The 12,390-nt window shown below is 43.2% G+C and overlaps 4 protein-coding genes across 4 annotated transcripts; 2 read left to right on the plus strand and 2 right to left on the minus strand.

Moving 5' to 3' along the window:
* The first annotated feature begins 440 nt into the window (after positions 1-440).
* On the plus strand, positions 441-2,556 carry CCR75_002392 (uncharacterized protein). Its single transcript, XM_067960489.1, has 3 exons — positions 441-1,782; positions 1,849-1,904; positions 1,977-2,556. The coding sequence occupies exons 1-3, from the start codon at positions 1,565-1,567 to the stop codon at positions 2,081-2,083; spliced, it is 381 nt and encodes a 126-aa protein (XP_067822863.1). The 5' UTR covers positions 441-1,564; the 3' UTR covers positions 2,084-2,556.
* A 378-nt stretch (positions 2,557-2,934) lies between these two features.
* CCR75_002393 (uncharacterized protein) lies at positions 2,935-4,119 on the minus strand (the record flags this gene model as incomplete). The annotated part of the gene is made up of 1 exon (XM_067960490.1): positions 2,935-4,119. The coding sequence occupies one exon, from the start codon at positions 4,117-4,119 to the stop codon at positions 2,935-2,937; it is 1,185 nt and encodes a 394-aa protein (XP_067822862.1).
* A 1,587-nt stretch (positions 4,120-5,706) lies between these two features.
* CCR75_002394 (uncharacterized protein) lies at positions 5,707-7,703 on the plus strand. The gene is made up of 3 exons (XM_067960491.1): positions 5,707-6,929; positions 6,996-7,051; positions 7,124-7,703. Exons 1-3 carry the CDS (start codon positions 6,712-6,714, stop codon positions 7,228-7,230), a joined length of 381 nt encoding a protein of 126 aa, XP_067822865.1. The 5' UTR covers positions 5,707-6,711; the 3' UTR covers positions 7,231-7,703.
* Positions 7,704-8,081: 378 nt separating this feature from the next.
* On the minus strand, positions 8,082-9,266 carry CCR75_002395 (uncharacterized protein; the record flags this gene model as incomplete). Its single annotated transcript, XM_067960492.1, has 1 exon — positions 8,082-9,266. The coding sequence occupies one exon, from the start codon at positions 9,264-9,266 to the stop codon at positions 8,082-8,084; it is 1,185 nt and encodes a 394-aa protein (XP_067822864.1).
* Between the last annotated feature and the right edge of the window lie 3,124 nt (positions 9,267-12,390).

A 12,390-nucleotide genomic window follows, 5' to 3' on the forward strand; every position in this document is an offset into this window, starting at 1 on the left:
TTTACATGTGAAATACCCGTGCTCAAAGGCTGGAGTTCTTTGCAAAGGTTTTGTCGTGACAAAATAAATATAGGTGCTCAGAATCTTGTCATGGCAGCCACATCCATCAGAAAAGAATTTGGTACACGTCAGTGAGATTTGTACTTTTTCACTGCATGCTCTGCTGCTTTTCCAGTGAGACCTTTCCGGTAAACGTCCATGTATCGTAAAGCTTTTCGTGAGTCAGGTTGATGGTTAAGGTTTGAAGCGAGCCTGGGTGAGGGCAGGGACGCATGCCATACAATGTACTTTGAGCCAATCATCAGGGCCAAAGTTGTAAGGTCAAATGATCCAAAAATTGTTCACTTACAATCTGGGTTTGCTGGTTTTAAGTGTCATGCACTGTGTCAATTTCCTCCTGTAGGAAATTCTATTTGTTATTCGTCTTATAGAAATTTATACTTAAGTAAAGGTACATCAGCCAAAGTCGTAATACGAAGAGAAAATGGAGCTTTTACTAAATTAATTAGCACAAATTCGAAACACAAGCAATAGTGCGTCTTAATGCATATTAAGTTGGCGTTTTGAAAGGTATTAAATATTCACAGCTTTCTCCAAACAAATGAATATTAAGTCAGTATTAAACTCGTAGCCACATATCTCGCTTTTGTTCCCAACTCTCATGACGCGTACGTGTCTTATCGGCGGCAATTGGAAGTGCAATGGCACGCTGCAGTCTGTCAAGGATATGTGTGCTATGCTGAACAAGGTTGAATTCAACACTGAAAAGGTTGAGGTTGTTGTTGCGCCTTCGGTGCTGCATCTAAATCTAGCCAAGTCGCTATTTAAAAAAAGAATTGCCTTGGCCGCACAAAACGTTAGCCTGACAGGCACTGGTGCCTACACGGGAGAGATTGCAGCTGAGCAATATTTGGATTTTGGTATCGGTTGGACCATAACGGGCCATTCGGAGCGTCGCACCTACTATGGTGAGACCGATGAGATCGTGGCGCAGAAAACGAAGCGCGCGCTTGACTTAGGCCTAAAAGTCATATTCTGCATTGGCGAGGCTCTCGAGGAGCGTAAGGCTGGAAAGACTCTCGATGTACTTATCCGTCAGATGGATGCCCTATTGAATATTGTGAAGGAGTCTGATTGGGCACGCATCGTTATCGCGTACGAGCCCGTTTGGGCCATCGGAACGGGTGTCGTAGCAACCCCTGCTCAAGCTCAGCAGGCTCACAAGGATCTAAGAGCCTGGATTGCTAGCAAGGTATCGGTAGCTGTGGCCGAAAGCATTCGTATCATTTACGGTGGCTCTGTTAATGACAATAATTGCGAAGAACTTATCGCGCTTGCCGACGTCGACGGATTTCTAGTAGGCGGTGCTTCGTTAAAACCCGAATTTGAAAAAATCATCAGGAGCGCTTCATAAGCATCTCCATTGGGCGAGATCATGCATGGACTAGTGGAAAATCAGTGGTTTAATCTCGAAGTGATGCCATTTTGACCTCCAGTAGTATTTTGCTAATAAAAGCTTTACGTAATAGGCCAAATTAGGTGATTTCTTTACAAAATAAAAATTATGAACAGAATGCGCGATGAAGAAGATGATGAGCTGGACGAGAGCTTTCAACACTCGGACATCCCCAACACCTTTCGCGAACTTCGTGCTTGCATGACGTGCTCGCTCATTAAGACTTTCACGCAATTTTACGACACGGGTTGCGAAAATTGTGCATTTCTCCAAATGGCCGACAATCGTCAGCGGGTGGCCGAGTGCACGTCCGCTTACTTCGAAGGGTAAGCTAACTTTTACTGCAGAGCTTTACTAAAAAATATTTTATATATGGATGCCATGTGTACTAGCATGATTGCCATGATGCAGCCCAAGGATAGCTGGGTTGCCAAGTGGCAACGCATCGGTGCGTTACGGATGCGCATTTTGGGCCAACACATATTAGCTGTACTAAACTTTCGATTTTAATATGGCGTAGTCCGTTCAATCCCAGGCATCTACGCCTTATCTGTATCTGGAGAGTTGCCCGACTCAATTAAACGTTTTCTTGAGGACAGAAACATCCCGTACCGCGTGCAGAATTAAGATATGGCGAGTAACGCTGCAAAGTTGCAGCTTGTATGACTACATCATTTCGCAATGCAAATTCGCTAATTTCATTTGTAAAAGCTCAAGATAAATAACTTTGCACGAAGTTTATTGCCGATTCCCGGCGTTTGTAAGCTGCTGCTGGCAACTTATTAAAAAAAATGTGCTAACGTCGGTGGGCTCAGATTAGGATATCACGCTTTTGCTGCAGCAGTAAATTTTAAAGGTTTAGTTTGATAAATCATCCAACACAGAAGCTTTGGATGCAAGCTTGCAATTAATCTGTTTTTTGCCTAGGCGCTGTCTCAATAGCGGAATTTAAAGAACAAATTATAACACTTGAATATACTGCATCCCACACAATGCTGGGAGACACAGGAACCATTAAAATCATCGCTTTATATTTAATCAGTAGTATGAATTTCCAAGAAGTGGGGCACAAAATGTGCCTTGTTCTTACCCACCCACCCAGCCATGCATATTAGTGATTGTGTAATTGAATTTAAATTCATTTCTATAAAGCGTCTCAAATTCAGTATTATCTCTTGATTTCAGATTCCCTTAAGGATAAGCTTGAACAATAGACTGTATATTATTACTTAAAATTTCTGCTTAATCAGTCTGCATTACTGCATTTTGAGCATGTTTACGTGGCTTAGTGCAACAATGCAATTGATGAAGCGATGAAGAAATTTGACCAGGGTTAGTTTAAAAATTAATTTGAAATAAGCAACAAATTCCTAACAAGTACATTTTAATCAAGATACATATTTTTGCCTAGGAGTCATTTGACTGTCAAGCGTAACTAAGGCGACCTTCTACGTTTTAACCCCTAAGTTTAAATTCGACTAACCCTTGCTCAAATTGACGAGAGCCGAAAGAAACTTGGCTTGATCTGCTGTTCGATGCACGTAAACAATTTTGTCTCCGCTAAACGAGAAATTGCTAACACCTTCGATGGTAACACGTAGGCCTTTGACGCTCTCAATAAGCTCGAGAAACTCCTTGTTCATGCTAACACCTGCGCTTTTGATCGTGCCAGAAAGCACCCAGTGCACACGAAAGTGCTGGCTACGAGGTCCTCCACAATCGACCTTGGCGTGGTGGAGGTATATATCACCGAAAAGGTAAGCGGTGCAGAGATAGTCCAGTACCAAGGCATCTCTGCCGCGCAAGTGCACGGATGAGTTCTGAGGACCGCTTACTATCGAGTCGTCGCGGAAGTACTTGACGGTAGATAGAATATCACCTGAATTATAGGCCTCCTCAATGTGCTTAATAATTTGAAGGCGCTTGTTTTGCAAATGCTGATACTCCTTGTCAGTGATAGTCAGAACAACGTTGGAAACGGTGCCCGAATCCTTCTTTTCAAGATTTCGAATCTCCTGCACAAGCATATCTCGGTGCTGCTCAAGGCGCATCTTCTCATCTTCAAGATTTGAAATACGATCAAGCTTGCGCTGGCGACTTTTTCGTGCGGCAATGCGGTTGCGCTCGCGGCGCAAATTAGTTTCATCTACGGAGCCATCCGACTCGGAGCGTATCGAGCCATTTGTGCTAGCCGAGGCCTGTGCAGAGACGTACGGATCACTCTCGTAGGCGGACATTGCAGTATTCTTCGAATACTGCATCTGACTGACCATCTCATTCAGGCTCTCGCGCGTCAGACTATTGCTAGAACCCGCATTTTCCATCCTGTATCGATTCAAGGGCTCAATTGGTGACGCCTTATGCTTCTTGATAGAGGGACCTACGCGGGGCTGCATGGCGGCGAGCGCTTTGGCACGGTAGTAGCGGTCATCCGACATGTCAGTCACCATTACCGCTGAAGAAGGGAGCGCACCACGCAGGCCTGCTATTCGACTGTCTATCACGGCACCCTGACGGCTACTCACGCGACCGTTGCACGATAGGTGCATGGAGCACACCCCCTCAGCGACAGATTGATTGGAGCATAGTGCGATTGCGCAGCGGTGGAGCGAGTTCGAGATACGCGGGTTATTGACACCCCCAGTTCGTCCTCGGAGACTCATAATCTTAAGAGACTTCTCTATAGTGACGTGAGAATTATCGCGAAAAAGAATAGTTTAGTAAACTAATTTGAATTAAGCCAGCCAATCGAAATCGCGATTTCGTTGGGCCATGTTGAAGTAACCACATTAACTGAAAAAAATAACCTTTTCGTAAATCGCACCGAAAAAATAATTAAGGTTATTGGAAAACAATTGTCGATTTTTCAATCGCAGAAGAAAAGAAAAATGTTCACTACTAAAGATTGAATGAACATTCCGGCATTAACAGCCAGCGAAGCTTATAGTGGCATGACTCCCACCGAACCATATACACGCCAAACGTTGCATAGGACTAGGAGCTGCTAATGCTCCGCAGACGTACAACTTATTTCGATTGAAACGACTTTCGAGACTCTTGTTGTGACGAGGCAATGCCGACTTGTACTGCTTCAGTACAAGTCCACTTCGCACTTCCTCAGTGCGAGCGTTGCCTCACGTCACTTCACGTACACTAGTACGTGCTGAGGAAGACTCTCTTTAAAACACTTGCTTTGTAACGGGGCACTACGACTTGTACTGCTTCAGTACAAGTCCACTTCGCACTGCTTCAGTTGCGAGTGGTGCTCTACGTTAATTGACGTACACTGTACGTGCAGAGGAAGACTTCTCTTAAGGTAATTAGCTTAAGAGGGTAAAATGAAAACTGTATTAAATATAATTAAATGTCTCTTGTTCTATATTGGTAAATGCTAACTTAATTATAATCTAATACCAAACATGTAAATGAATTCTTATCTCTATCTTATCTGTACTTCAATAGATTTCGCGGAAAACTCTCTCTCTTTGATTATCCCTACAGCTGATTAGTCTGCGGAATAAATAGGTTTAATGGTCTATACCTATTTATGGATAAGAATTCTGAATATTACTATATAAAGTATTATCCTCCAAATATTATCTACCTTTTGGATAACATATTAATTAACAACCATTAAGTATTAATTTCATGCAACGATACACCCCGTTACATGCTTTAAAAAGTTAAAAGATAACTGTATTTAATATAATTAAGTTCTTCTATTTCTATCTATTTAATACTGACTTAATTATAAACTAATACAAAACATGTAATAAAGTCTTATCTGTCTTTCTCTTTGCGCGCGTCCAGAACTGACTGGACCGCGTGGAAAGAAGATATAATGGTCAATATCTACCAATGGATAAGATTTTAAAATACTACCATGTAAGGTAATATTCTTCAAATTTTATTTACCTTTTGAATAATATATTAATTTACAACCTTTAAGTGTTACTATCATGTAACGATACACCCCGTTACATCACCTCTCCCTTAAACGACAATCACTCTGACTGTCATTGGATAGAGTGGTCACTAAATGACCACTTTATAAAAAACGATGTTGATTAATCAGATTCATCATTTTTAATTCAATCGCATGATTAACAAGTCCATGCGGTATGCGAATAGTGCGGCGCCTTCGGCTGCGACTCATGCAGCCGCGGGCGACGCATTATTGTCTCTTGCGGCAAGACGTTCGGTCTGCCGTAGTGTCATATTCTCCCGCAACTCTAAATGTTGCGGGTGCACGTNTTGAAAGGTATTAAATATTCACAGCTTTCTCCAAACAAATGAATATTAAGTCAGTATTAAACTCGTAGCCACATATCTCGCTTTTGTTCCCAACTCTCATGACGCGTACGTGTCTTATCGGCGGCAATTGGAAGTGCAATGGCACGCTGCAGTCTGTCAAGGATATGTGTGCTATGCTGAACAAGGTTGAATTCAACACTGAAAAGGTTGAGGTTGTTGTTGCGCCTTCGGTGCTGCATCTAAATCTAGCCAAGTCGCTATTTAAAAAAAGAATTGCCTTGGCCGCACAAAACGTTAGCCTGACAGGCACTGGTGCCTACACGGGAGAGATTGCAGCTGAGCAATATTTGGATTTTGGTATCGGTTGGACCATAACGGGCCATTCGGAGCGTCGCACCTACTATGGTGAGACCGATGAGATCGTGGCGCAGAAAACGAAGCGCGCGCTTGACTTAGGCCTAAAAGTCATATTCTGCATTGGCGAGGCTCTCGAGGAGCGTAAGGCTGGAAAGACTCTCGATGTACTTATCCGTCAGATGGATGCCCTATTGAATATTGTGAAGGAGTCTGATTGGGCACGCATCGTTATCGCGTACGAGCCCGTTTGGGCCATCGGAACGGGTGTCGTAGCAACCCCTGCTCAAGCTCAGCAGGCTCACAAGGATCTAAGAGCCTGGATTGCTAGCAAGGTATCGGTAGCTGTGGCCGAAAGCATTCGTATCATTTACGGTGGCTCTGTTAATGACAATAATTGCGAAGAACTTATCGCGCTTGCCGACGTCGACGGATTTCTAGTAGGCGGTGCTTCGTTAAAACCCGAATTTGAAAAAATCATCAGGAGCGCTTCATAAGCATCTCCATTGGGCGAGATCATGCATGGACTAGTGGAAAATCAGTGGTTTAATCTCGAAGTGATGCCATTTTGACCTCCAGTAGTATTTTGCTAATAAAAGCTTTACGTAATAGGCCAAATTAGGTGATTTCTTTACAAAATAAAAATTATGAACAGAATGCGCGATGAAGAAGATGATGAGCTGGACGAGAGCTTTCAACACTCGGACATCCCCAACACCTTTCGCGAACTTCGTGCTTGCATGACGTGCTCGCTCATTAAGACTTTCACGCAATTTTACGACACGGGTTGCGAAAATTGTGCATTTCTCCAAATGGCCGACAATCGTCAGCGGGTGGCCGAGTGCACGTCCGCTTACTTCGAAGGGTAAGCTAACTTTTACTGCAGAGCTTTACTAAAAAATATTTTATATATGGATGCCATGTGTACTAGCATGATTGCCATGATGCAGCCCAAGGATAGCTGGGTTGCCAAGTGGCAACGCATCGGTGCGTTACGGATGCGCATTTTGGGCCAACACATATTAGCTGTACTAAACTTTCGATTTTAATATGGCGTAGTCCGTTCAATCCCAGGCATCTACGCCTTATCTGTATCTGGAGAGTTGCCCGACTCAATTAAACGTTTTCTTGAGGACAGAAACATCCCGTACCGCGTGCAGAATTAAGATATGGCGAGTAACGCTGCAAAGTTGCAGCTTGTATGACTACATCATTTCGCAATGCAAATTCGCTAATTTCATTTGTAAAAGCTCAAGATAAATAACTTTGCACGAAGTTTATTGCCGATTCCCGGCGTTTGTAAGCTGCTGCTGGCAACTTATTAAAAAAAATGTGCTAACGTCGGTGGGCTCAGATTAGGATATCACGCTTTTGCTGCAGCAGTAAATTTTAAAGGTTTAGTTTGATAAATCATCCAACACAGAAGCTTTGGATGCAAGCTTGCAATTAATCTGTTTTTTGCCTAGGCGCTGTCTCAATAGCGGAATTTAAAGAACAAATTATAACACTTGAATATACTGCATCCCACACAATGCTGGGAGACACAGGAACCATTAAAATCATCGCTTTATATTTAATCAGTAGTATGAATTTCCAAGAAGTGGGGCACAAAATGTGCCTTGTTCTTACCCACCCACCCAGCCATGCATATTAGTGATTGTGTAATTGAATTTAAATTCATTTCTATAAAGCGTCTCAAATTCAGTATTATCTCTTGATTTCAGATTCCCTTAAGGATAAGCTTGAACAATAGACTGTATATTATTACTTAAAATTTCTGCTTAATCAGTCTGCATTACTGCATTTTGAGCATGTTTACGTGGCTTAGTGCAACAATGCAATTGATGAAGCGATGAAGAAATTTGACCAGGGTTAGTTTAAAAATTAATTTGAAATAAGCAACAAATTCCTAACAAGTACATTTTAATCAAGATACATATTTTTGCCTAGGAGTCATTTGACTGTCAAGCGTAACTAAGGCGACCTTCTACGTTTTAACCCCTAAGTTTAAATTCGACTAACCCTTGCTCAAATTGACGAGAGCCGAAAGAAACTTGGCTTGATCTGCTGTTCGATGCACGTAAACAATTTTGTCTCCGCTAAACGAGAAATTGCTAACACCTTCGATGGTAACACGTAGGCCTTTGACGCTCTCAATAAGCTCGAGAAACTCCTTGTTCATGCTAACACCTGCGCTTTTGATCGTGCCAGAAAGCACCCAGTGCACACGAAAGTGCTGGCTACGAGGTCCTCCACAATCGACCTTGGCGTGGTGGAGGTATATATCACCGAAAAGGTAAGCGGTGCAGAGATAGTCCAGTACCAAGGCATCTCTGCCGCGCAAGTGCACGGATGAGTTCTGAGGACCGCTTACTATCGAGTCGTCGCGGAAGTACTTGACGGTAGATAGAATATCACCTGAATTATAGGCCTCCTCAATGTGCTTAATAATTTGAAGGCGCTTGTTTTGCAAATGCTGATACTCCTTGTCAGTGATAGTCAGAACAACGTTGGAAACGGTGCCCGAATCCTTCTTTTCAAGATTTCGAATCTCCTGCACAAGCATATCTCGGTGCTGCTCAAGGCGCATCTTCTCATCTTCAAGATTTGAAATACGATCAAGCTTGCGCTGGCGACTTTTTCGTGCGGCAATGCGGTTGCGCTCGCGGCGCAAATTAGTTTCATCTACGGAGCCATCCGACTCGGAGCGTATCGAGCCATTTGTGCTAGCCGAGGCCTGTGCAGAGACGTACGGATCACTCTCGTAGGCGGACATTGCAGTATTCTTCGAATACTGCATCTGACTGACCATCTCATTCAGGCTCTCGCGCGTCAGACTATTGCTAGAACCCGCATTTTCCATCCTGTATCGATTCAAGGGCTCAATTGGTGACGCCTTATGCTTCTTGATAGAGGGACCTACGCGGGGCTGCATGGCGGCGAGCGCTTTGGCACGGTAGTAGCGGTCATCCGACATGTCAGTCACCATTACCGCTGAAGAAGGGAGCGCACCACGCAGGCCTGCTATTCGACTGTCTATCACGGCACCCTGACGGCTACTCACGCGACCGTTGCACGATAGGTGCATGGAGCACACCCCCTCAGCGACAGATTGATTGGAGCATAGTGCGATTGCGCAGCGGTGGAGCGAGTTCGAGATACGCGGGTTATTGACACCCCCAGTTCGTCCTCGGAGACTCATAATCTTAAGAGACTTCTCTATAGTGACGTGAGAATTATCGCGAAAAAGAATAGTTTAGTAAACTAATTTGAATTAAGCCAGCCAATCGAAATCGCGATTTCGTTGGGCCATGTTGAAGTAACCACATTAACTGAAAAAAATAACCTTTTCGTAAATCGCACCGAAAAAATAATTAAGGTTATTGGAAAACAATTGTCGATTTTTCAATCGCAGAAGAAAAGAAAAATGTTCACTACTAAAGATTGAATGAACATTCCGGCATTAACAGCCAGCGAAGCTTATAGTGGCATGACTCCCACCGAACCATATACACGCCAAACGTTGCATAGGACTAGGAGCTGCTAATGCTCCGCAGACGTACAACTTATTTCGATTGAAACGACTTTCGAGACTCTTGTTGTGACGAGGCAATGCCGACTTGTACTGCTTCAGTACAAGTCCACTTCGCACTTCCTCAGTGCGAGCGTTGCCTCACGTCACTTCACGTACACTAGTACGTGCTGAGGAAGACTCTCTTTAAAACACTTGCTTTGTAACGGGGCACTACGACTTGTACTGCTTCAGTACAAGTCCACTTCGCACTGCTTCAGTTGCGAGTGGTGCTCTACGTTAATTGACGTACACTGTACGTGCAGAGGAAGACTTCTCTTAAGGTAATTAGCTTAAGAGGGTAAAATGAAAACTGTATTAAATATAATTAAATGTCTCTTGTTCTATATTGGTAAATGCTAACTTAATTATAATCTAATACCAAACATGTAAATGAATTCTTATCTCTATCTTATCTGTACTTCAATAGATTTCGCGGAAAACTCTCTCTCTTTGATTATCCCTACAGCTGATTAGTCTGCGGAATAAATAGGTTTAATGGTCTATACCTATTTATGGATAAGAATTCTGAATATTACTATATAAAGTATTATCCTCCAAATATTATCTACCTTTTGGATAACATATTAATTAACAACCATTAAGTATTAATTTCATGTAACGATACACCCCGTTACATGCTTTAAAAAGTTAAAAGATAAATGTATTTAATATAATTAAGTTCTTCTATTTCTATCTATTTAATACTGACTTAACTATAAACTAATACAAAACATGTAATAAAGTCTTATCTGTCTTTCTCTTTGCGCGCGTCCAGAACTGACTGGACCGCGTGGAAGAAGATATAATGGTCAATATCTACCAATGGATAAGCTTTTAGAATACTACCATGTAAAGTAATATTCTTCAAATTTTATCTACCTTTTAAATAATATATTAATTTACAACCTTTAAGTGCTACTATCATGCAACGATACACCCCGTTACATCACCTCTCCCTTAAACGACAATCACTCTGACTGTCATTGGATAGAGTGGTCACTAAATGACCACTTGATAAAAAACGATGTTGATTAATCAGATCCATCATTTTTAATTCAATCGCATGATTAACAAGTCCATGCGGTATGAGAATAGTGCGGCGCCTTCGGCTGCGATTCATGCAACCGCGGGCGATGCATTATTGTCTCTTGCGGCAGGACGTTCCGTCTGCCGTAGTGTCATATTCTCCCGCAACTCTAAATGTTGCAGGTGCACGTTACGATAGACCACGTGAATGCGACCCCTCTTTAGAGGTCGACTACGAATGCGAGTCTGAAGAAATGGCCGACTCGGGGAGAACAGAACAGTCGCCTGGTCACTTCTAGAACGCCTTTTTGATCGGTTTTATTTGCTATTTTAAGTTTAATTATTACAATTTCGCTATCGTCAGGCGGCTGACTATGAGCCTTCGAATGAGGGGGCTTATCCGAGTAGACGTGCTGGTAGCATTCGCTACAGCATGTTCGGTTCCGACGATGAGGATGATTCCTCATCGCCACCACCGTCCCCCGTGCCGTCACCCGCACATATTTTTGTGCGTGGTGATGACGATGGCGTAAGCCGTCGTAATAAAAGTTCTTGTGGTACCCCTGCTTCAGTGGGTACCACTGCGGAGATCGTAGACAATAAAATGTCTCGTCTTGCTCCTGCAAAGAAGCCGTGGCTTCTGCCCGAACAGCTAATTGATAGCTTGTCTGGAGCGACAACTTCTCACAAAAAAAATTATTTATTTATTGCGACAAACCTACATGGCCTTGATCCCAGCACGAAGAACTTTCGCGCTGAAGAATATTTTTATCTCGAAGGTTTTCTTAAGCATCGACGGTATAGTGGCAACAATAAGCGAGATAAAGTCTCGCTTATGCAAGCCTGGAGCGCGTTCATTCGCAATGTCAAAGGCATTGGACGCGAAGCCTGGATTCATAGACTTAACGGCATTTGCGTTAAGTTTGAGAAACGGACTCCAACCGGTGCAAGATACAAATTGCATCGGCTGTCTCGTGAGGCATGGAAGTCCTAGTTTTTACCAATGGTGTAATTCGCCAACTATAATTCGGTGCATGCGTCTACAACGCATACCCACCCAATTAGAGGGATCATCTAGTTTAGAGGGGGGGGTGGACTTGCACAAGCAAAGCCATTTCTGGCACATGCTCATCACGCGTCGAAGTTATAAACAACGTGAATGACGTCGATGTCGAAGCAATCGACATCGAAGATGAGAAAGATCTTATGGCAGTGCGCACAAAGCGCACTGGAAAAGACAAAACAAATGCGTCGGCAGAGGAATTTCTGGTGGCTCGAGAATCAGTAATCCGGTTCGTACAGGATTCCATTGCTAACGCAGTGGACCGTCAGAAACGGAACATAGACAAACATGGAAGAGCAAACGTTCTTTCATTTAAAGTTAATGACCTAGTACTTCTGTCTAGGGTAAGCTTACCTAAGCGTGTAATCACTAATGTGGGTAGCAGTAAACTACAACCCAAGTTCATTGGGCCGTTCCGTGTACTGCATCGCAGAGGCGATGCGTACACAATAGAATTGCGACGTAGAATGCGAACGCATCCTACGTTTTACGTTGGTCGGCTCCGCCCGTACCATCAGTGCGTGGTTACATCCGAGGACGGATCTGACCACCTTTTCCAAGAATCCCTGAAAGATTCTTGTGGTCCAAACCAGATTCTCATGCTGAATCTGGAGATTCTCATGCTGAATCTAAAGATTCTCATGCCGGTTCCGAAGTCCCTCG

This window comes from Bremia lactucae (genome assembly GCF_004359215.1).
Source record: "Bremia lactucae strain SF5 chromosome Unknown BlacSF5_NotPlaced_17_SHOA01000003.1_2250557bp, whole genome shotgun sequence".
Classification (NCBI taxonomy): Eukaryota; Oomycota; class Peronosporomycetes; order Peronosporales; family Peronosporaceae; genus Bremia; species Bremia lactucae.